The sequence below is a fragment of the Lissotriton helveticus genome, chromosome 3_1 (genome assembly GCF_964261635.1).
Source record: "Lissotriton helveticus chromosome 3_1, aLisHel1.1, whole genome shotgun sequence".
Taxonomy (NCBI): Eukaryota; Metazoa; Chordata; class Amphibia; order Caudata; family Salamandridae; genus Lissotriton; species Lissotriton helveticus.
Window position 1 is genome coordinate 51,083,752 of NC_136061.1, and position 24,297 is coordinate 51,108,048.

The 24,297-nt window shown below is 47.5% G+C and overlaps 1 protein-coding gene across 2 annotated transcripts in view; it reads right to left on the bottom strand.

Moving 5' to 3' along the window:
• The window catches only part of LOC144824398 (uncharacterized), a 150,717-nt gene extending 137,318 nt beyond the window's left edge, over positions 1 to 13,399 (bottom strand). Inside the window, exons 1-2 of one of the 2 annotated variants that reach the window (XM_078683508.1) lie at positions 12,909 to 13,399; positions 1,102 to 1,455 (exon numbers count right to left, since the gene is read on the bottom strand). In XM_078683508.1, the coding sequence (XP_078539634.1) occupies positions 1,102 to 1,455; positions 12,909 to 12,978 (424 nt within the window). In that variant the 5' untranslated portion in view covers positions 12,979 to 13,399. The remainder of the gene's footprint in view (positions 1 to 1,101; positions 1,456 to 12,908) is intronic. The other variant, XM_078683507.1, reaches the window with a different exon arrangement.
• Positions 13,400 to 24,297: the final 10,898 nt, after the last annotated feature.

Sequence of the window (24,297 nt, forward strand, 5' to 3'; positions counted from 1 at the left end):
AGGGTCACACACAAGACCCCGAGCTCCTGGAGTAAGACAAGTGTCCAAGGGTCACACACAAGACCCCAAGCTCCTGGAGTAAGACAGTGTCCAAGGGTCACACAAGACCCCGAGCCCCTGGAGTAAGACAAGTGTCCAAGGGTCACACACAAGACCCCAAGCTCCTGGAGTAAGACAGTGTCCAAGGGTCACACAAGACCCTGAGCTTCTGGAGTAAGACAAGTGTCCGAGGGTCACACAAGACACTGAGCTCCTGGCGTAAGACAAATGTATGCAGGTGGCACTGACAGGACAGGTGTGACCGACCTAACCGTGCACTGTGAGCTGTGCTGTGGCCTCCTGTATCCTCCCCATCCCCCGGGCTCATAATCACCACTGACTGAGAAGTGCAAGTGTCCGAGGGTCACACAAGACCCCGAGCTCCTGGAGTAAGACAAGTGTCTGAGGGTTACACAAGACTCCAAGCTCCTTGAGTAAGACAAGTGTCCGAGGATCACATAAGACCCCGAGCTCCTGGAGTAAGACAAGTGTCCGAGGGTCACACAAGACCCCGAGATCCTGGAGTGAGACAAGTGTCTGTGGGTCACACAAGACCCCGAGCTCCTGGAGTAAGACAAGTGTCTGAGGATCACACAAGACCCCAAGCTCCTGGAGTAAAACAAGTGTCCCAGGGTCACACAAGACCCCGAGCTCCTGGAGTAAGACAAATATCCGAGGGTCACACAAGACTCCGAGCTCCTGGAGTGGGACAAGTGTCCGAGGTTCACACAAGACCCCAAGCTCATGGAGTAAGACAAGTGTGTGCAGGTGTTAGTGTCAGGACAGGTGTGACCGCCCTTACCGTGCACTCTGAGCTGAGCTGTGGCCTCCTGTATCCTCCCCATCCCCCGGGCTCACAATCACCACTAACTGAGAGGTGTAAGTGTCCGAGGGTCACACAAGACCCTGAGCTCCTGGAGTAAGACAAGTGTCCGAGGGTCACACAAGACCCCGAGCTCCTGGAGTAAGACAAGTGTCCGAGTGTCACACAAGACCCCGAACTCCTGGAGTAAGACAAGAGTGTGCAGGTGGCAGTGACAGGACAGGTGTGACCGACCTTACCGTGCACTCTGAGCTGTGCTGTGGCCTTCTGTATCCCCGCCGGGGACACGCTCATTTCCACGGTGTAGTTTCCTGTGTGATTCGTCTGCACATCTGTGATCCACAGAGACCCGTCCGGGAGCAGTGACTCTCGGCCTGTGGATTGAGGGCCATAGAAAGTAGGGGTGTTGCCAAAGAGATCGAGGATAACGCCATATCCGCTCCTGGACCAGATAACATATCCTAAACGTCCCACATACCGCACAGACAGGGTGATGTTATCTCCCACCGCCGCGGTCACCACATCGGGAGTGATTGACAGCTGCGCCGCTGTGCACTGGAACAATGACGTCACACAGACTGACGTCACCCAGGCTGAAAGAAAACAATGAAGAGAAACAACATTAGAGGCATGGCGGCTGAACCCCAAAAACAACAGACACCAGTGAGTGCGGAGAGACAAAGCCAACTGTAACTAGATGAACAGATTACACAAAAGAATCTCAATATCAGCGCAGGGCTACAACTTCTACACTTGAAGTCCTATCTAATTTATTTTTAATAAATATGCAATTATCTCAACTCATTCGAGAAAAAATTACCTGATAAAATATACCCCCAGTTAATACCATAATCCTATTCCCGGGTTAACGTATAATACAAAATCTAAACAGCAGTTTAATCAAGCTCCCGAAAACTTAGCCTATCCCCTGCTCCCACAGAGAGTGTGACGTAAACAAGGGTCTTGTCTCTTCAGTCTACTCACTGTTAACTCAGTAACCTTGACCAGTTTCCACAAACCTTGGTGACATCACTGACCCCGAGACCACGAATGTCCATTAACACCTGTCCTGCGGCCGCGATTTTGCGGCAGTGCGGCACCTCCGCCAAATGGGCGGGGTAGTGCTGCCGTCGGCCAATGGCCGACAGAAGCAGGCGAGGGGTTAAAAAGGCTTCAGGAGTTTAACTCATCAACCTTTACTTCTGGACAGACACAAGGGGGGGACTCTCAAGTGAACTGTAGGGTCACTGAAGGTGGCCACAACTACTATGAAAGATGCGTCACTTCCCCCACCAGCCCTGATGGCAGATATTGGCAATAACAGGGTTCTGCATCTTATCTATTCCCTCCTCGAAGCCGCCTCACTGGACTAGATCAATAAATCTGTGGGTTTGGAGACCTGAGGGTCTCTGAAACAGAGTGACCTGCCTGTAGGTTCTCACCACATGTAGGGCACATTTACTAAACTTTCACATACTGTCAGGCAGCAAGCAACACTTCTGCGCTGCGTGAAAGGGAGGGAGCAGAAATACACACTATTTACAAAGATATGAAGCATTCCTGCTCTACCCTTGCACTGGTGCACGGTGTGCTGCCTAGCGCCAACGCAGGCACCATGGTGCACAATAGTACCTGCAGTACAAACATGACTGTTTTTGTGCAGGAAATTATAATTTCCTACACAAAATTAAGGCATCAAGACATTTTCTCTTTTTATGTGCGCTTCAGAATGCAGTTCCTGTGGAAAGATAAAAAAATGAGGGGAGATAAAGATGCTTCTCCTCGATATACTCCAATGTTCACACATTCCCTGGTTTACTTGTCGTTGTAAATAAGCGAATGTGCCATCATCCATGGGTGGACGCATGGCAACAATCCACCCATATAATGTCTCCATCATAGAAATGCAGTGTAACGCAGCATGTGTAACTACATTGTGTTGCCTTTCTTTACAAAGCTGTGTGATGTTGCCCGAATCTCCCTTCCGTGGCTTTGCAAATCTTACTGTTGACTTTGCGTTGTCCTTGTGTCACCTTTCATGGCCATCCAAGCTCAGTTACTTAACCCCTTCCGTGCGGGGCATATTCCCCCGTTGTGCTGGGGGGAGGGGGTGTGGCACAGTGCTCGTGTGCTTGTGTGCTCATGACGAGCTGAGCTCGTCATGACCACACCAGTTTCTTTAGAACGCTCGCACAGCATGGGAATTGCCCCAGCGTGCGAGCGTTCTAACAGTCATGACGAGCTCAGCTCGTCATGAGCATTCAAGGGGTTAAGGAGAAGTGAAGAGCATAGGACAGTAACTCATATCTCGGCCCACCCACAGTTTGTACTTCCCATTGGAGGAGGGACATGCCTGTTATGCAGGCTGGTTGCCTATTGGACGGGAACGATGCCTATCAATCACAGTGTGGCCAACCCTTTTTGATGAGTGTGGTTCAGAGGCTAGCTTGAGTGTGACTGCTATTAACCTCTCTTCAGTAGAGAGTTTGTCACCAAATGTAATTGATCCATGGATTCTCATAGCTTGTAGAGTTCAGTACAAATACTTTCAATCTCTTCCTGTGAGAATCTCAGCAGAAACATCCGAAAGAAGGACATCCACTGCTCGCTTGAGCTTTGTATGTTTCAAGGTAGTGAATTCTGGCCAGAAGTGTGGCTCACTGGTTAGAGGAGGCAGACATGGAAGCAGAGGTCAGCCCGGGACCAGGGTTCAATTCCCGGCTCAGCGGGGTCTTGAGCCCTAAAATGTCCATGGACTCGACAATTCTCGCTCCGGTGCCTACTCGATTCACGGGTTCACACTCTGCGACTCTGGGCAATAGCTTGCTTAATCTCCACAACGGCCCCTCGCGGCGGGATGCCTGGCTTTCACCTTGCGGATGCCCTGCCGGGGTTATCCCACAGGGGAATACCAGGACGGGTTCCCTAAGCAAGCGCATAGAAACCGCTTGGTGATTTGCGCTATATAAATTCCTGTACATTCTGTAATTTAGGACCTTGCAATGAAAAGAGCATCACACAAGAGGAGGAGAAGGAAGGGCGGTTCTTAGCAGAACAGCTGAAGATGAGGGAGATGGCAATACACACTTTCAAAGACACAAAGGTGAGAAATACTAGCCACACAAGAGAACAAGTGGGGTTCTCCACTCCCACCAGGCCCCTTACACGTCAGAGAGATCATAACAAGGCTCGACTCACATTCAGGAATACCTTCAAAAGTAAGAATTCTGAAGGTTGGGCAAGTGATAGGGGGCGCTTGGGAGATCAATCAGTCAATCAACTAATCAATCAGTAGATTTGTAACGCACTTCTTGTCCCCGATGAGGGTATCTAGGCGGAGCTCACCAAAGAGGAATTAAGGAGGCTCTTAACCCGTTGGCTGAATCGATAGTTCAGCTCCAGTGCTGAACGTTCGAAAAACAGGTGGGGCAGCGTTGGCCAACGGACGTACGCAGCACTACCAAGGTAGTGCACGTGACGACCGTTGGCCGACTGCAGCAGCCAACGGGTTAAGGACCGATAGACAGAGGAACCAGAGGCAGAGGGTTTCTCTGGTGAATCTTATAAAATATGTGGTGAAGTTATGGCCAGAGTGCTGGCCAAGAGTTTCAAGAATCTGTTGACTATGGGAGAGAGTGTAAGTTCAATAGTGCAGTTATAGTGCAGAGAAAGAATATTGAGGAAGAAATATCGAATTGCACAAATATTGTGGTAAAAATATCGTGGGTCAGGAATATCAACAGAAAAATCCTAGTGGTCAAAAATATCGACTTTAGGTAAGTAATATCGATTTAAAAAAATATAGAAGTGTTTAATATCGCTTGTAAAAATATTAGGGGGTCAATGCACTAGCCTATTTCTCAGCCTATACTTCACTCAATATATCTTCTAGCCCAACCTTCTGACTCCTCTCAAACTTCTTTCTACTACTCCTTCTAATGCACTACCCTATCTCTCATCCTATAGATCTATCAATATATCCTCTACATCCACTCTCTCGTTTATCCCAAACCCCATACCACTACTATGATCGCCAAAATAACCTTTTCTAGACTCTCTCCTGCTCTACCCCTCCTTGCATCATCTGACACTTCTTTTTACTACACCGATCCCCTAAAACAAACATTTCTAAACTCTCCCCTCTGACTCCTTCCCTCCAAAACTCCTTTTTACTCATCCAAAAGCCTCTTCCTACTGCTAAGACTTTAAAAAAAAATCCTTCACTCTTTTATCCCTCCACTATCCTTTTTCAATAAAAATTAACAGACTAACATGTTTCACTTCTCAAATTCCATATTCCATATTCAACTATACTAATATACTGCCGAAATAACTGAATAACATATCTACTACTCAAGTTTTCAAGTTTTATTTATTATGATAAGGAACTCTATTGAGGTCCACATAAAACAACATATACATACAAAGCAACAAATGTATAAAAAAAGTTTCCATCACAAACACTTGTAATAACTTAATACAGGTCCAAAAAACATTTGAAGAAGTTGTACAGTTTAAAAGCAAACATTTCATTAGGAGGGTTAATCAAGGCTGCCTTAAACAAAGATGCAGATAATATGTTAAGTTGTAAGCAAGTTGGTCTTAACCATCTACGCCTGCCAGGCATCAGTGCAGGGCAAACAAACATGACGTGATCTAGATCTTGATCATACAATTGGCAAAGATCACAGCGTGCCGAACAACCAAACCAGCTGGCATGTAAAACTTTTAGCGGAAGCAAATTGTGTCTTAATAAGTACACCAGTCGTCTCACACCATGGAAAATATTCCAGTACATATACGGTTGAGCTTTCCGCAAGGTATAAGATTCAATCACAGGCGTACAATCTTTTTTCGCTAGGCAAAAGTCTCTATCTAGACTAAACCCCAATTCCCAGGAAACTGACTTCAAAACAGTTTTTAATTGATGAGGGGACAATAGAAATAGAGTCTCCTCATCTAATTTCAATTGTAACACAGCAAATCTGAAGTTTTTTACAATCGATGAGAAGTCATTAAAAGATCCTAATAATTCATTTTTTATGAGGTTTCTTAAGGTATTGGGTTCACCTTTAGATAATGCTACTACCCAGCGTATGATACTAGCCAGACCTTGTACCCTGCTGCTACGTAATCCCAATTCCAGTCTCAAGGAGGCAGTCGAATTTGCTGTGCCTACACACATTAAACTCCGAAGAATTTTTCCTTCTGCAGAGTTTAAAAAACTCCATTTTTTTGGATCAACTAACTCAATTCCATATAACAGGGAGGCAGGAACTTTCGCTCTGAAGACATCTAAAAGAATAGAAAAATGTCGTCTACCTGTGGCTTTATACAGCGAAACTAAGCTCTTTCCCTGAGAAATGGCCTTCCGAGAGTTATTGTCTATGTGTGGTTTGTCACTTAAAGTATGAGAGACAATTTTACCTAAAAAGGTATAAGAGTTCACACATTCTAGTTTTTCCCCCCCCACAACCCATGAAAAGTTAAAACATTTAGGCTTCTTTCTACCAGAAAAACAAATCACCTTGCTTTTTGCCGTATTTATAGATAAAAAATGACTTTCAGCAAATTCAGAAAGTGCGTGCAACCGATTATTTAGGCCCTTTGGGGTGAGATCCAAAATTAGGATGTCGTCTGCATACATTAGGCATGCAATTGGAACACCCCCCAGGGACGGAGCAATACCGGCGGAAGCCGAAAGGGCGATGGGTAAGTCAACAGTATATAAGGAAAATAGCAACGGAGCCAAAAGGCAACCTTGCTTCAACCCATTAGATGTTGAAATTAATCTCGATACGCCGCGATCACCTCCAAGTAATACTCTGCACCAAGTGTCAGAGTACAAGGCGCGAATTAACTTAATAAGTGATGCAGGCATACCTAGGTTAAATAACTTTCTCCACAGCAAATTTCTGTCAACTTTGTCAAAAGCGGTGGAAAAGTCAATAAAAGCGCCATATACCTGACCACCCCGAACTTTCACATATTTTTCATTGATAACTTGTAATGCAGTCAGGTTATCTAAAGTTCCATGATTTTGTCTGAAACCAGTTTGCTCCAAGGGAAGGATTTTATGTTCAGATACCCAATCATTAATTAAAGAAAGCACACATTTTGCAAACACCTTACCAATAGCGTCAAGCAAGGCAATTTGACGATAATTTTGTGGTAGATCTCTTGCCCCTTTTTTATATAAAGGGACAATGATGCTTCCTTTCCAGGAGGGGGGGACTGTTCCGCTAAAAAAGCAGAATTCAAACACTGGAAAGAGTATTTTACTCCAAAGTTCACTCTGGTTTTTTAATACTGAAATTGGGATTTTGTCAGGACCCATCGCACCAGAGGAGCGCATATTCTTAATGGCACATTCAATTTCCTTTACTGTTGGACAGTCTAATTTAGGTGAAACATTCTCAGATTTAATTTTAAACTCAAAAGAATTATTATTACTGTACAACTTCTCGATATAGTGAACCCACACCTGTTCCTCAATGGCAATGGGCGTAGGACTGGCTCTAGTACCACAGCCTTTGCCAATTAAGGACCAAAAGGTCTTAGTTTGGCGATTATAAGAAGCTTCCCTCAGTTGAATCCAGAGGGCATCTTCCTTAGAACGTTTTAAACGGGCCTTAAGCCTGACTCTCCTTCTTTTTAGAATAGACAACTTACATTTAGCTTCTTGGGTAAAACTTAAAAATTGTCCCCTTACAACTTTATTTATTTCTCTGTTTAAAGCCCGTAGAGGGTAAGGGGCTAAAAGGGACTGTTTCACACCTGATTTCTTTTTTGCACAAGCAGTTACGGAATCTAAAAAATTTGTAAAACATAACAATACGCTCCCTTCCCAGAAAGGTAAATTCTCAACAGTAGAATAGAGAAGAGGCGCTAGGTTTTCAACAATACAAGGATTCCAAAAACATTTCCCTGAGCTGGAATCAAAATTCACAGAATCTATATCCAGACTCCACGGAACCGCTTTCTGAAGACTAATGGAGACAGAAAGCGTCAATGCATTATGGTCACTAAGATTTGATTCAATGACCTTCATATCCTTCAATAGGTGAAAACCGGCATAATCTATCATGATAAAATCAATAATAGATTTTCCCTTATTGAATTTACGAGTAAAAGCTGCCGGGATATCAGATGGAAGCCTCCCATTTACAATTACACAATCCGCTTTAAGTAAACCATCTAAAATAAGTTTACCTCTTTTGTTAGTTTTAATTTTGGGGGGGAACTGGGCTGAAGGTATATTCAGAGATTCTTCCAATGCGACATTTCTAAACAACTCCAACCCGCAGTTAGATATATTACAATTTAGGTCCCCAAACATTAACACATGCGGAGATGGTGAGAACTCCAAAACTTTAGTTAAAAAGGTAAATAGAGTTTTTAAACCAGTATTAAAACAACAATTAGGGGGAATATAAATGTTTACCACAATCAGCAATCTATTAGGGCAATCCTCAAATACATCTTTTAGAATTATTGCTTGAAACAGTTTTCCTGGATCCAGATAGTGTGAATAGTTCCATTGCAATCTATTAGATAACAAACATGCTAACCCTCCCTTAGCATGGCCTCTTCTAGTGCTGGTTGCGTTAAAATCCAAAACAAAATAGTCTTTATCCAAAACGAAACTTCCATCCACCCAGGTTTCTTGCAAACAGATTATATCTGCCTTTTGAGAATGAAGGAAACCCAATTTCTCCTTATAATCTTTGAATCCGGCAGTGTTCCATGAGATGAATTTCAGCTCCCTGTTAAAAATTAGAATCCTGAATGGAACGGGGAGCAGATTTACTCGCAAGGACTCCAGGAAGCCAACTCCATTTAGATTGATCATCCTTCACTGTCTGCTTAAGAGGAGGGTTTTTGTAGGAAACTAGCCTTTCATTCCTAGCCACACAAATTTTCAGGTTCTCTGATCTAAGATTAGACCAATCCGACAATCGCACACCCGAATTGGCAGAAAGCGATAATGAAACATTAGCGGCCGTATTTAAAATACATTTTTCCCCAAAGTGTGGCATCACATCTATCCCTCTAATTTGAAGATCCTCAGCCCATTGAAGAACAAGATTTACCACAACCTTAGAATAGAATTTCACCCTTGTTGATCTTAAAGGCTTCCCCACATATGGATTGAGGAGAAGTACCAGATCTAAATCGGAAGTTTGAATTAATTTCAAGCTTTCGATCTCTTTAAAACAGGTCAAAAGGGCAGATCTATTCAAAATTAAATCTGGTTCAAAAAGAGGAGAGAAATCAAGAAATAACGTATCCACATATGTTTTTTCTTTTGGGAGGACAACTGACGTTAAGGGTGGAGCCTGAAAGGGTGTTGCCGTAGGATTTAAAGAAGACGGGGGCGGAACAACAAATGAGGAGGTAACCTTAGATATAACTTGGCTAGAACCTGGATTAACCTTACAAAAGGAAAAAGGATTAGCGGGAGGGAGAAAATCCTTGGGAAGGAAAGGATTAGTTAAATTTATAGGACCTAGTCCAGAGGGGAGGGCATCGTCTTTGGGCAATACCACCCTGATTTCTACCTTAGGGGTGAGAGACTGCTCCACCTTCGGAGAATCATCTACACTTAAATCCACATTTTTATCAAAGAGAAGTTTCCTCTGTCTTTTTTTGGCAAACCTACGAATAGGTTTCCTCTTCTTCAATCTGTTCTTTTTATGTTTCTGGGGACTCATATTTCCCATCAATCCCATTTTTACTTTAGGGATCTCCTCTTCCTTATTTGATGGCAAGGAAAATATCGGAAAGAGGGAAGGCAATTCGGATTTAGAAATAAGAGGGGAAGTTGGCATTATCTCTATCTTATCACTTAGCAAGGCTATACAATTGGCACCAGCCGAAACCACTTTGGAGGGTTTGGGGATAGCTGAAAGTACTATGGGCTGACTTTCCTTTTGACCTTCTATCACGGAAGAAGAAGGCGCAAAATCCAAAACTGCAGAAGTGAAAGGAACGCTTATTTTCTGGGGCAACGACAAAGAAGCCCCTGAAATAGGAGGGTCTGACACTAACTCGTTTTTACTTAACAAGAGAACTTGCAAAATCTGCGTTACAGTATCAAAAATACATTCCGAACCTCCCACAAACTTTTCAAGTAATCTTAGAATCGAAGACAAAATTGATTTCAAAGAGGACAAAGAGTTAGAAATTAGCCTCCCATTAATATTTGGAGAGCCCTCAGCTAAATTGTTCAACATTGGACCTGAACAGGATGTAAGATTTAATTGTGGAAGGGAGAAATCTAATTTATTAGAGGGTGTGCTACTTAGGGGACCAGTACTTGAAATCGTTATTACTTCCTCTAAAGGCACACCTTTAGAGTTCCCCTGCAACAATCCCATCCGCGCCCTATGAGCTGTTAAATCAATGTCAGGCAGAGTGAATTCATTCCCTAATACAGGGGATGTAACTAACGTAGCTGCTTCAAAATCTGTAGTCAATGAAACTTTAGGAACATCCCTTAATGTAACTTGGGAAGGAGCAATGTCATCAGATTTTAAGGGCATATTGGCCAAAGAATTAAGGTGAATATTCTGATTCAGATGTACATTATTTAATGTCGGCGGTGAGCCCCTTAGTTCATCAGGACTGGCTAGAATGGGAAGAGAATGACTGACCGCCAAGCTTAAACTAGAAGAAACATTAATAACCCCATTAACAGGGACTACGTCATTGGAACCTGGAATTTCATTCCTAGACTGTAGCTCAATAGGTTTATCTTTCCCTTTGTCCCATAAATTAAAAAGCTGGCATTGCCCCTTCAATTGCATAGTAGACGCTATTTTGTTTCGTAGGGGGTTTGATTTAGTTTTAGATCCAGATCTCCCCACAATCACTCGTCCAGAGCGTAGTTTTTTAGCCGTCATGAGGCTGAATTAAAAAGGGACAAAAATTAAAATAGGAACGATTGTAAAGTATAAAACCTAATGAACAAAATCATTAAAATACAATACAAGCCTATGAATGATAAAACAGCATAAATTGTAGCTAAAGAACCAAGGGAGGGGGCCCAGCCCAGCCTCCTTCGGCCTCTGACGGCCACAGACGGTCCCGCCCTTGTCCCGGGCTTCTCCCGGCGCGCTCCCGCGCGCTCCCGCGTTGCGGTGATACTAAGGAGAATTATAGCCGCGCTGAGGCGGGGGAGGAGCCAGCAGGGAGAGCGGGTCAGCTGTTGGTGATGCCGAGTGTCAGGCGCTCCTGGGACTTGAAGTCCACGCCTGACCACGCTCGCAGCCCTGCACACACCACACCTCAGAGGCTCAGTTGTAAGGAGTTACACAGTCACAGCGCACTTCAGCAGCGCTGGCAAAGCACCAAAGGCGAAGCGGGACCCGCGGAGCGGGTACCGCGAGTAGTTAAGGAAGGAGATTACGGGAAGAGCAGCTCCAGCGTGCTCACAGTCCGAAGCTCCCACTGCTGCCAAACGAAACACAGGTGAGGAAACAGCCAGAGAAACTGACAAGCTGGATTTAGCCGCGCTGAGGCGGGGGAGGAGCCAGCAGGGAGAGCGGGTCAGCTGTTGGTGATGCCGAGTGTCAGGCGCTCCTGGGACTTGAAGTCCACGCCTGACCACGCTCGCAGCCCTGCACACACCACACCTCAGAGGCTCAGTTGTAAGGAGTTACACAGTCACAGCGCACTTCAGCAGCGCTGGCAAAGCACCAAAGGCGAAGCGGGACCCGCGGAGCGGGTACCGCGAGTAGTTAAGGAAGGAGATTACGGGAAGAGCAGCTCCAGCGTGCTCACAGTCCGAAGCTCCCACTGCTGCCAAACGAAACACAGGTGACTACTCAAATTACTTCATATTTATACTATACTAATTTTCAACACTAATCCTTTATGGGTTCCGGAGTGGCGTGCTACCCGCCAGAAAAGCGCTTCAACGCCCATCAGGGGTAACAAGTGATATATCAATACAAATCTTTCTTCTCCTTTTATCCATCCGCTATCCTTCTCACTCCAAGTAACAGACTAATATCCACCACTGAAATTACCTCATATTTCACCATATTAATTCACCACTAATCCTTTATAGGCTCCCTGAATAGCATGCGTCAACAAGCGAGCGATAAATAAATACAAATCTTTCTCCTACTCTATCCTTCTACTATCATTCCAAATCCAAATAACTGACTGACCTATCCACCACTTAAAATGTACTTGCATGTTTCACTATACTAATTCAACACTAATCCTCTGTGGGTCCCGGAGTAGCGTGCTACCTGCTGAAAAAGCGCCTCGATGCCTCGTCAGGGGTAGTAAGCGCTATATAAATGCAATCACAATACAATACAATTACTATGGCCGGGCGTGCGATGGTGGGCCCTGCCTGCCAAATTAGGATGATGGGGGGAATCCTCAGTGCAGCGTGGTGGTCGCAAAGACCACCCACCACTGTTCCACAGGGCGGTCCTTTTCTGGAGAGGGCTCTGTACACACATCAGGCTCCCTACTCTTCACCTTTCTCCCAGTCCATCTCCTTGTGGATCAAGGTCGGATGAAGGTCATCCAAAGAGATGAATGTCTCCCAGATACCAGGGCACATGTCTTTGGATGGATGACATGGACAGTAAACAACTCTCACCTTATAACAATGGTTCACGAGTAGTTCACAATTGGGAACAATAGTGCACACAAATAGTGCACATCTTGTAACAGTAGTGCACTAACTGTAGGAACACTCACCCTGTGTTACTCCGTCACCTCTTTAATTCCCAACCTATGTTCTTGGAAGACTTCTCAAGGTCTTTTAAGTGCATTATACAAACAATGAAAGAGCATATTACAGAACAATACAGAAACACGCCTGCTTATGTCATGCTTACGTCATTCATGGGAGACATGGCTTTCCACAATCTTAGATTTTGAAGCTACCCACATAGCAATTAGAATGATGTGAGGTCAGTGTCCTCTGTCTCTAAATGACACAATGTGTGACCCTGGGAATCTCCTGTCTGTTGCCAAACTACAGGCACCGGTCATAGAGTCTCATTGTGAGTTGCCTTACCTGTGTGGATCCAGCCCCAGCCACCATAAGCTCGTCCACTCGGCCTCCAGCTCTTTGGTGAAATCACCATTGTCTTTCAAACACCATGAGCTGAGCTCACACTTGAGCTGGAAGAGGAGTTAAGTGTGAAGATCCCGCCCTGTGTCCTCACTCACCTGTCTGCGGAGACAGGACTCCTGAGACTTTCACAATCTGATCCTTTCACGATCCTGTGTGCAGTGAGAGAGTCTCTCTCACGCTGTGTACTCCCGTGTCTCGACAGAGCGAAATCCTGAGCCTTTCTCAGTTGAATCCTTTCACAATCCTGTGTGCAGTGAGAGAGTCTCTCTCACGCTGTGTACTCTCTTGTCTACAGAGACAGGACTCTTGAGCCTTTCACAATCTGATCCTTTCACAGTCCTGTGTGCAGTTAGTGTCTCTCTTGCCGTGTATACTTTCTCGTCTGCAGAGACAGGACTCCTGAGGCTTCCAAAATCTGTGTGCAGTGAGAGTGCCTGCTCTAGGGCTCTCTCCAGACAGTCTCCTCCAGCCCTCTGCTGCAGGGATGCCTCCTTCCCTCTCACCAGCTGTGACTCCCTGGGTCTGTGGTTAGAGTTGGTCACTCTTCTGCAGAAAACTTCTGCTTGGGTTTATCTCACCATCATAGTCAGTTCCTCTTCTCTTGCAGGAAACGGTTCCCACGCCTTTGGTTCTTTTTATAACTTTGCAAGCCTGCTATCTCAGACAGGACATGGAGACACTATAGCCCAGATCCAGAAAGGTTTTGCATCGAGTTTGCATCACTCATCTAACACATACCTGAAGCAAAATCCAGGTTGGTCTTCACAAACCAATGCAAATGGTGATTTGTTTTGGTTAGTAACTAAAAGTAATGCTATCCAGTGTTCTGCCATGTGTTACTCTGCTTCAAGGAAGCATTCCACGATTGGTTCATGGCCATTCCTGTGCATCCACCCATGGATTGTGTTGCAGCCTCATGTCTGCATAGACTTGTAGAGATGGATTTGCCTAAAATCAGTGTGGGTAAGGCCCAGACGTGCATGAAGATGACCACATCTTGAGGTGATGTGGCCGCTGCATGTCTCTTAAGCCCCAACACTTATTGGGGAGGGTGCGCACTGATGGTGGGCTGCCATGGCGGGCACCGGGGCCTCACCAGGAGCACTCTGCACCATATAACGGCATCATGAGGCTGCCTGTGGCCCACGCAGGGGGCCCCCATGGGAGGGCGGCCTCCTTAGTGCCACATGATGGCACAAACACAACAGGGCTAGTGTTTGGACTGCCCAGATGTCCAATCGCTACTCTATTTCCGACGCGCCGGTGGGCAGGGGGGGCAGGTATACGTACCGCCCCCACCCAGCTGGTGATCAGTTTCACGCTGAGGAGCACGCTGTCAATTCCGGGGAAACCTAAGAGAACTAAGGCCATAGTGGCATTAGGCACCAAGGGTCACAGTTGCATCCTGGTGGGCTGTGCAAGTTGTCACGCCAAGATAGGGTCTTGGGACTGCAATAGTGGGCACAATACAGACATTCCCTCTAACCACATATGACACCATTAATGTGTTCGCTCTGGGTTAGGGATCAAAAAAGCCTCTGCAAATCCCTGCAATTAAGCCAATACAACCTGCTGCCTCTCAGCCAGGTGGGCTGAGTTAGTTGTCATATAAAAGTGTGCAGTGTCCTCAATGGTGGTGAGACAGATGGGTTTTGAGCACATATGCTGACAACCACCAAAGCACATATGCATTTTCAGTGAAGGTGCAGGTAAATTGATTCACATGATTCACTGCCGGTTATCACAATCCAAAAGCAATGGCATCTGTTCGGCACACTGGTACACCTTTAGCAAAAGTAGGTTGATGGCCACACATGGAAAGCGCTATTCAGTCAGGTGGGCGTGGTTTTGTCATTCCTAAAATGGTGCTCTTACCTCAAGAGTGTTGGAAAAGATGGGTTGGAGCACAAATTCAGACAACTACTAGTGCACTCACATTTAAGAAGGTGCAGGTACACCTGCTCATATGTTTTACCCCCTGTCCTCAAATCCAAAAGCATTGGCTAACCTTTTTGGCACTATGATATGCCTTTGGCTTAAGCGGTTTATGGGCTACTACTCGGGTGGGGACACCAGCATGGTGACACAGAATCTATCACGAGACTCCCCGCCCGATGACATTCTCTGGGGTGTCCATATTTCTCTTGGTACCGCACAAGGTCAACAGTGAACCCCAAATGTGGACTTGCCAAGCAAGGGGGCTAACCAAGGTCTTAGTCTACCCCCATATGGAACTGCATATCATGGTACACAGTGAACAAGGGAATATACCACGCAGAAGCCTGGTCAAGAGGAGAGCAGTAGTTTTAATCTCTTTGGTAATATCTCTGGCCGCACCGTACTCCCATGCAACGGAGGTCAGTGAGTAGAGAGAAGGGTATTGTGCGTCCACAATTAATAACTGTTAACAATTATACCGATGGCCTTGAAGGCGAACTCCACCATGATTACGCGTGAAGCCTTATTCCAGGGACGGGGTGGTAATGGGTAAACACCATGACACAGAAGCACCCAACAAGAAGGCCCTTATTGGCGCAAAGGACACCGTAGGGATTTCTTAGAGAAAAGTGGTAAAAGTAGAGATCAGTTGCCACAATCCCGGGGAAGCCATTGAACATGCCCATGGGGGCAAATAAAGCTGTGATTAAATCAGTGAACAGTAGTTCCCAATTTAAGTGGAGGCCATCGAACTTGCCTATGGAAGGGTAAATAAGCCATGTGCAAGCACACCCAGCATGAGGGCTTGGTTCAACTCTAATTCAAAATCAAATAAAATCAGAAGGGCTTGGTGAATTAGGCATGGTCTCTTTGGTGTATACATCGCAAGGTTTCCCTGATAGGGCCGGGAAACACCTGCAGAGGTAGATGTGAATTGTACCGCCAACAGGCCTGATAACCATGTCAGAGGTACATTTTAATTGTCCGGGTCTGGAGAGGCAGCTGAAATTTCTCGCAGGAGGGTACACAGCATCATGGGCAACATTCATTGAACAGAGGGGTTCCTGGCTTTATCAGACTCCTGCATGCCAAGACCACAGGATGTTTTGATGTGGATGGGGGTCCATTTGTATAGTTGAGTGGAGGAGTGTGGCTCAATGGTTAGAGCGGCAGACCCTGATGCAGAATTCTGGTCAGGGACCAGGGTTTGATTCCCGCCTTGGACCTGTTAATTCTCGCCTCGGTGCCTATTCTAATCACGGGCCCCACGCTGCAACTCTGGGCAATAGCTTGCTTAGCCCCCACACCGGCCCCAACAGCGCTAAGGATGCCTGGCTTCACCCTTGGGGTGCCCAGGAGTGGATACTTCACAGGGAAAGCCAGGAGGGGTTCCACAGCGGTATGAGTATCAGCGCCAGGAAGCCGAATAGGGGACACTGCAAGGTGGCCGTCTGGTGACAGTGCGCTCTATAAGTACCATGACATTCACATTTACATAGTTGGGTATGGACCTGTTTTGTTTGGACCTGGGTGACACCCTAGAATACGCATGGTGAAAGTAAGAGCGCCTGCTTTGGTGGGGGGCCCTGGGTATGATGGTCGCCACACCCAGATCCGTGGCGGAGTTACAGGGTGATCCGGAGGCTGAATGGTACATAGGGGTACCCTCTTCAGGACCTGAAGAAGGGTGCAAATGGCAAATAGCCCCAGGAAGTCCTTATGGCAGGACCCTGGAGGAACGACAGCGCCCCGTGAGTCCTTTGGGCGGTTGTAAACCTGAGCAACCGGGGGTTGCCTGGCTACGCTCTGCCCCCTCAAGGGTCATGAGTAAATGGGTGGACTGGTGGTCCACAGAATGTAAGGAGTAATCCCCCAAAATGGTTAGCACCGATTGGTTATGCCACTGTGCAATTTGGCTCATCCGGTGGTCAGGCAGCATAGGGGATGCCTGCTCTTGGATCGCCTGTAAGTTGACCCATCATGCTGGCATATTTCTTATGCAAAATAAACCTGCAGCACTGTTTTCTCCAACAACCAATGTGTCTTGTGTGTTCTTTATTATGGTATTGCTGTGTTTGCAGGTTGGGTGTGTTGCCGCTATTGGCACTATGGGCCACGCAGAGTTCCGGCGGCTGCGGCCTCTGGTACTGAGCTAGAATCCCCAATTTACTAGGCTAACCTCCTGCCGTGAGTCTGCATATAGGGGGTGTTTATTGAATTGGTGCTACAGCAAATAGCCCCCCACAAACCCCCGCCCCGCCTGCGTGCCCAGCATCATCAGCTGCATCCAAGATGCAGCAGCGACCCGCCAAAGCCCTGAACCGTGGGGACAACACTACGAGGTTCCACATCACGAGGCATACACTGGAGGGATTGTGCGGCCTTGAGCCCCCTATCAAGCACAATGTGGTGAGTCCCTGGGGCATGACGGAGGCGCCCCCTGAGGGTGTCACCATTTGGCAAGCTAAATGTGGTCAAAAAGGGGGAGCAATTTTGTTGAGGTTTCTGTCATTCCCTCTGGGACCCCCGTGCTGGGGCCTGCAACATGGGGCTGCTTATGTGTTCTGCCTGGGGTCTCCTAACTGGCAGGGAGCAACACAAGCCATTGCCTATGCAAACAGAGTACCAGTGCCTTGAGATAACTATTCCCCAGCACTCCCTCGGCGGTGACGTTGGTTACCCCTGCGTATGAGGACGCTGCAGGGTTTGGACCGGGATGTAAGGCTCACATCCTCAGTTACTGCTTCTACGGGAGGCGTGCCACACCTGCTCTGCCTAGGACTACATAGCTGCTCAACACTTGGGGAGCTCTACTGTGGAGCTGCTAAATCATGCTACTTGCATACCAAGGGTGAGAGTGGACCCCACTCTCCTCTGTTCTCGAGAATCCCACTTCGCCTGGTGAGCCCTCGGTGAACATCATAGTTCAAATAAAATCAACCAAGGGCCTGGCCAGAGACACACACTCCATCCTTGACACTACACCACACTATGTGGAGGAGACCCAGCTCAAGGGTGATGACCCCCAGTGCCCCTCAATTCATCATACAAGCTGGACCATATACTGGAAGACATTACAGCCACGCAAGAGAGGCTTGAGATGAAGATCGGTAGGAGGGCGAATGATATGATTCTCCTGCGCGACTACCATTGTAATAAGTTAGATGACAGGGTGGAAACTATCTAGACTGTCCTCCATGTGGTACATGCATTGGTAAATGAGCTAAACAAAACAGGTGACATCTCTCACTACAAAAGTCGGACTGTTGGATCAACAGGCTGAAGATATGGAGCGACGCAGCAGATGCAACAATATTGAAAAAGTTGGTCTCCCAAAGCAGTCAGAGGGACCTGATATGATGGCATTCCTAGAGCAATGGCTCAGCAAGAGGGTGTTACCAAAGGGCCTGCCCCCATTCTATGAACTGGAACGGGGCCCTCAAGTGCCGACATGACAGCCTCCTCCAGGGGCACAGCCCCGTCCAGTAGTAGCACCCTTACTTAATGAAAGGAACACCCTGTTGCACATGACCCACACACTCGGCCCCCTACAACTTGGGATGCCGAAATTGCTTTGTTCCCGGACTACACCTGGGCTGTTCATTGACAGAAGACCTCATTCTCTGAGGTGAAACATTTCGTCTGGGACTTGGGTCTTCAAGATATGTTGCTGTTTCTGGCTCACCTCAGAACCCTGCGATCTAGTTCTAAATATCTCTTAACACCATTGAGAGTGCGCACCACGAGACAAGGTGGACGGTCTTTTTCTTATCTCGCACCTCATCTCTGGAGCAAGCTCCCCCCACATATCTCTTCCATTTCTGATCACTTGTCCTTTCGGAAGGAATTAAAAATCTGCCTATTTCCCAACTAATAGCTTTGATGACCCTCACTGTGTCTGCAAGCGCCTTTAGACCTAACGGTGATATGTTGCGCTATAAAAGACCATATGACTATGACTATGACCTCAAGATAATATCTGAAGGTCGCACATTCTTCTGTGACCCCCCACAGGAGGCATGGGACTGGTTCGAGTCTCATCACATGAGGGAGGACCGAACACAGTACCTCCCCCCTCGACCCAACACTGCAAACGGTTGTTCAGAATGCAATCCTTGGAGATGCGTTTGACCAAGCACAAATTGACCGGTCCAATGAGGGCGCACTGGAGGTGGCCAGCCCACTTAGCTTCATGGGACCCGGGGTTCGTCGATCTGGATCCTATTGAGACTCAGCCCTCACTGGAGCCTCTTGGACCTATTCTTGACACCCTCAATGGCCGATGACCTTTGATTACTGTCCACCAGCATTTGAGCCTGTATTGCTTGCCACGGCATTTATGTAAGGGGACAGTGAACCAGTCTGCTCATTGTGTTCACTGTTAACCTGCTTTTTCCGACTACTGCATACTCCACTTCTGATGGTAGCGGCGACCAGCGGAAGACACTCTGGGTAAGTTCAACGCTAGTGAGACCCTTGCTTCAGATGCAAGGTGAGCTTTGACACTGGACACTTGGTGACACCCAAGTTGTTGATTTGTTGGGGTATGGACGTCTGATCAATGTCGGTGTGCCAGGTTGGAGAGAAGGAATTGTTGGGTTGTTGGGATGCATAAGGCACACTTGTTCTACCACTGGTCACACACCGTCATCTGCATAATGTTGGGCCTTGCTTTCATGTGTTTGTGGCCCATCCCTTTCTGCTGGGTCATACTAAAATACCCAGGAGGCACATTATATGACCACGCACAACCTCTGTGACATGATCCTCACCTGGAATGTCATGGGGATGCACTTGGTCATAAATTACACCTGATGCACTATTACTATTACTATACCATTCAATGTCCCGCTGACCAGCGAACAGGAGACCTGTGCTGGGCGCCTCACAACTCTGCCTGGCGCTATTATATTAACTTACAGCAGCGCTTTTAACTTTATCCTCGTATTTTTTTTAATTTCATTTTTTTTTTCTCCCTTGTTTTTACGGGGCATTCCCCTTACCTGCACTATAATTGGCACCTGCACCGCGCTTGGCGGGTCCCGGTTCCCTTGTGGTTGGAGTCTAGGCAGCTTCGTTTTGCAGCGGCCATTTTGGGTGAGGGTAGGAGTTTGGTTGTGGGCTGCACGCTCTAGCGGCTAAGGCGACCGACATCCTCTTAAAGGAAGTCATGCCTACGCGCAGCGGTCACGCGCAGCAGGAACGCCGGATCACCGCCGGAGTCACGCCTGAGTCCAGCCCGTCTGCGCCCGTCAGCGTCCCGGAGGCGAGCGGAGTGGCGGGCGGGGCTCTACTATCGCGTGTGTTAACCTCTGCTCCTGTTGCACGGCGCTATACATCGCTTGAGCTACGATCTTGGCAAAAGATGTCCTGCAGCTGTTTTAAGGTCTTTCCGGGTCGTTATAGGGGCAAGAACCGATGCCCTGGGTGCGGTTGGTTTCCCAGCTATGCCCCGGCCCCTCGACCAAATAGAGAAATTGACGGCGTGAAGTATTCTTGTTTGCTTTTAAATACTAGATCTGTATCCAGGCACGCTCCGGATATTTATGACCTTTTGGCGACGGAAAAACCGCTCTGTCTGATGTTGACGGAGACTTGGTTGGGAGAATCTTCAAACCCTGATATAGCCATAGCTATTCCCCCTGACTACAACATTTTTAGGCAGGATAGATTGAAGGGGAGGGGTGGCGGAGTGGCAGTGGTGGTGAATAAATGCGCCACATGTGTGACCCTACCTATGGAGGGCATTACAGGGTCTGAATCCCTTGCCTTTTCTATTACACTGGCGCCTCATCAATCTTTTAAGGGCCTTTTAGTTTATAGGCCACCAGGACCGGTTGGTACCTTTTTTGATGAGCTTTATTCAGTTATCTCGGTGCTGGCCTTGAAAGCGGAACATTGTATTGTGGCCGGGGATTTCAACTTTCACATGGATAAGCGATTGGACCCTGACACAATCAGACTGCTTGATATTACGGCCCCCCTTGGTTTTGTCCCTTATCTCTCTGGACCTACGCACGATAAGGGCCATACTTTAGATCAGGTCTTCTCTACGTCTCTCTTGGAGGCGCCGGCTCTTTTACCAGTGCTCTGGTCAGACCATAGATTGGTCAAATTTCAGATCCGAGGCACTTTGAAACCATCTAGCTCCGCTCCTAAACAGCAGGGACGTGCTCTCAGGGCGTATTATCGGGTGACGCCAGACATGCTAGCGCAGGCTGCTTTATACCATCCTTGTCCCCTCTCGGGAGATCTAGAGAGGGATGTAGACTCCCTGCAAGCATGGCTATTGGACAGGCTAAACGATCTAGCCCCAGTGATGGCCCCTCGACTAACATCTAAGCGGGTCTCGGCTCCTTGGTTCACTGCTGTGCTGTCGGTTTCTCGATGGCAGTGCAAGGTAGCTGAAAGAGCCTGGCGTGCACAGTACGACCCTGAGGCAAGGTCTGCCTATAGGACCGCGGTCAAAACCTATCATCGGGATATCCTCCGGGAAAAAAAAGTCTATTTTGCTAGGAGGATTGAGGCCGCTTCTAATTCCTGTAAAGAGATCTTTACAATCGTCAGGGAATTTACGGCTCCTCGATCGAATGCTACGCAGGTTGCTCCTTCTGAGTCCTGGGCCTCCGATCTTGCAATTTATTTTACTAACAAGATAAAGCTGATCCAAGATTCCTTCCCTCGGTTGGCGGCGGTTGTCTCAGCCAGTCCTGAAGATGGATCAGTCTTTCAGGCCCATATGGGTCCAGTTCTGGCAGCCTTTCCACCTATTTCAATTCCTGCCTCACTGGCATTTATGGGCAATCTTAAATCTGGGTCACCCCTTGACCCATGCCCAGCCAAATTTCTGGCAAAAATGGCGGAAGTCATAAATCCGCTGGCGAACCCGCTCCTGAACCTCTCTTTGAGGCTGGGGGTGGTTCCGCAGGCCTGGAAGCAGGCAATGGTCATCCCTTTGCTTAAGAAGCCTAGTCTAGATTCGGAAGTCCTGGCCAACTATAGGCCTATTTCTCTTCTCCCTGCGCTCAGGAAGATTTTAGAGAAGCATGTGCATGTGGTGCTCTCCAATTTTTTGGAGTCTCATAATGTACTGCATTCTACTCAATCTGACTTCCGCCCCAACCTAAGCACCGAGACGGCGCTGTTGGAGGTGTCGGAAGCCATTAAAGAGGCACTGGACTCGGGAGGTAAAGCCATGCTTGTCATGTTGGATTTGTCGGCGGCCTTTGACACCGTCCCCCATGAGGGTCTTCTCGCCAGACTCCATGAGATCGGTCTGAGGGGGACGGTGTACAACTGGTTTAGATCATTTCTGGCTGGTCGCCGGCAAACGGTCTGGGCCTCATCCAGCTCGGCCGTGATGCCGCCATTGGGAGTCGGAGTTCCGCAGGGTTCTGTGTTGAGCCCGACTCTTTTTAACATCTTTATGACCCCTCTGGCGGCCTTGGCTGACTCCTTTGGGGCCCAGATCGTATCCTATGCTGATGATACCCAGCTCCTCTTTTCGTGTAGGAAAGGAGAAGATTTTGATGGAGAGAGTATCCGTGAGTGCCTTGGGGCTGTTTTTAAATGGTTCCAGCTGAACAGCCTCAAGTGCAACTCAGATAAATCTGAGGTACTCTTCTTCGGCTGTCCTTCTGACCCCGATTGGCAGGCATGGTGTCCTGAAAACATGTTCCCTCCGTCTTGCTCTTCCCAGCTGGCTAAGAACTTGGGTGTCAAGATAGATAAGGGTCTGACGTTAAGATCTCAGATCCTTGGTCTGACGGGAACATGCTTCGGTCTCCTCAAGATGCTCCGGAAGTTTTTGCCTCTACTCTCAGAGGAGCACAGGAAGACGACAGTGCAGGCCCTGATCGGTTCAAGATTGGACTATGCCAACGTCCTCTATCTGGGCCTGCCGGAATATCTTTTGCAGCGGCTGCAAGTCGTCCAGAACTCGGCTGCAAGGGCGATTTATGGCCTAAACAGGCGAGTCAGTGCTGTTAGTCTTTTGCAGTCGCTCCATTGGCTGCCTATCCGGAAGCGGATAGCTTTTAAGGCCTTGACCTTGGCCCACAAGGCTCTTCATGCTGTGGGAGCACAGTATCTCCAAAGGAGACTCGCTTTTTACCACCCGGCCCGATCCCTAAGATCTGAATCTCTACTTCTTGCGGTGGTCCCGCGAGTTAAAAGGGCTCGTATTGGAGGCCGCTCCTTTGGGTTGCTAGCACCACAGCTTTGGAACACTTTGCCTCTGGCTCTTCGCGGTGTCACTAATTTGTTTTCTTTTAGGAAGGGCCTCAAAACTTGGCTTTTCGCCCTTTAGGCTATTTTATTCAGTTCTAGTATTCTGTGATTTGTGGTTTTTTTCTGGCTGTGTTGTGTTACCTTGATACAGGTTTTTTAATAAAGCGCTGGGACACTCTTTTTGAGTAGCCGTGCGCTATAAAAGATAATATATAACATAACATAACATAACTTGGTGCCGAGCGGGTGGACATCGCATTCCTCCAGGAAACTCTTTCGCAGGGAGATACTCATATAGGTCTGTGCAGGGGTCCACTTCCTCTGCGAGTCCCAGCTCATTGACAATAAAGGGCAATGCGTACTGCTTGCTGGCACCCTTGCAGAGACCTTTGGAGCTGGGCAGCAGCTATGCCCCCCAATATCAATTAGACTGCATTCCTGGAATCCTTTGCACCACACATAAGTATATCCTTGTTACCTTCTAGGATACTGGGATGTGATTTCAATTTTGTGGCATGCATATCAATAAACAGATCATCCCTTCACTAATAGACTGCCCCATCTGGAAACTAGCCGCCACCTTCCATGAACGTTTGGTGACACCACCATGGCCAGAAGCTGGTGCATTTGTTTTACTCGCCAGTGCATGCCTTCTATGTGCAACTGGATGAGATCTCAGCATCTCCAGCAGTCGCAGACCAGGCTCAGCAGCCAGAATATCTAGGCCGTACTTATATATAACCCGCTCATGTTGTGCTTGCACTGGGGAGGTGGCAGACTCGATCCCTACATGGCAACTCTGACCAGAATTCTGGTCTGACGCGGTATTTCATTGCTCCCTACAGGAAGTGATTAGTAATTATTTCCCTCATAATCAGGGCTCAGTGCTGATAGCAGTGTTCGGGGAAGCATTTAAGATGATGATTAGGGGCCGGTGTATGGCCGTACAACCTGGGGTAGGCAAAAATCTACAGTCTGAGTTGAATAACCTGGAGACGAGGATGCAAATCTTAGAGGTTGCATCTCTGCTAGACTCCACCTGTCTTCCAGAACTCCTCAGTGTGAGCATCAATCAATCAAACAGCGTTTATAAAGCGCAGCTACTCACCCGTTAGGGTCTCCGGGTACTAGGGGGGGAGTGTAGCATGTGGCGGGGAGGTGG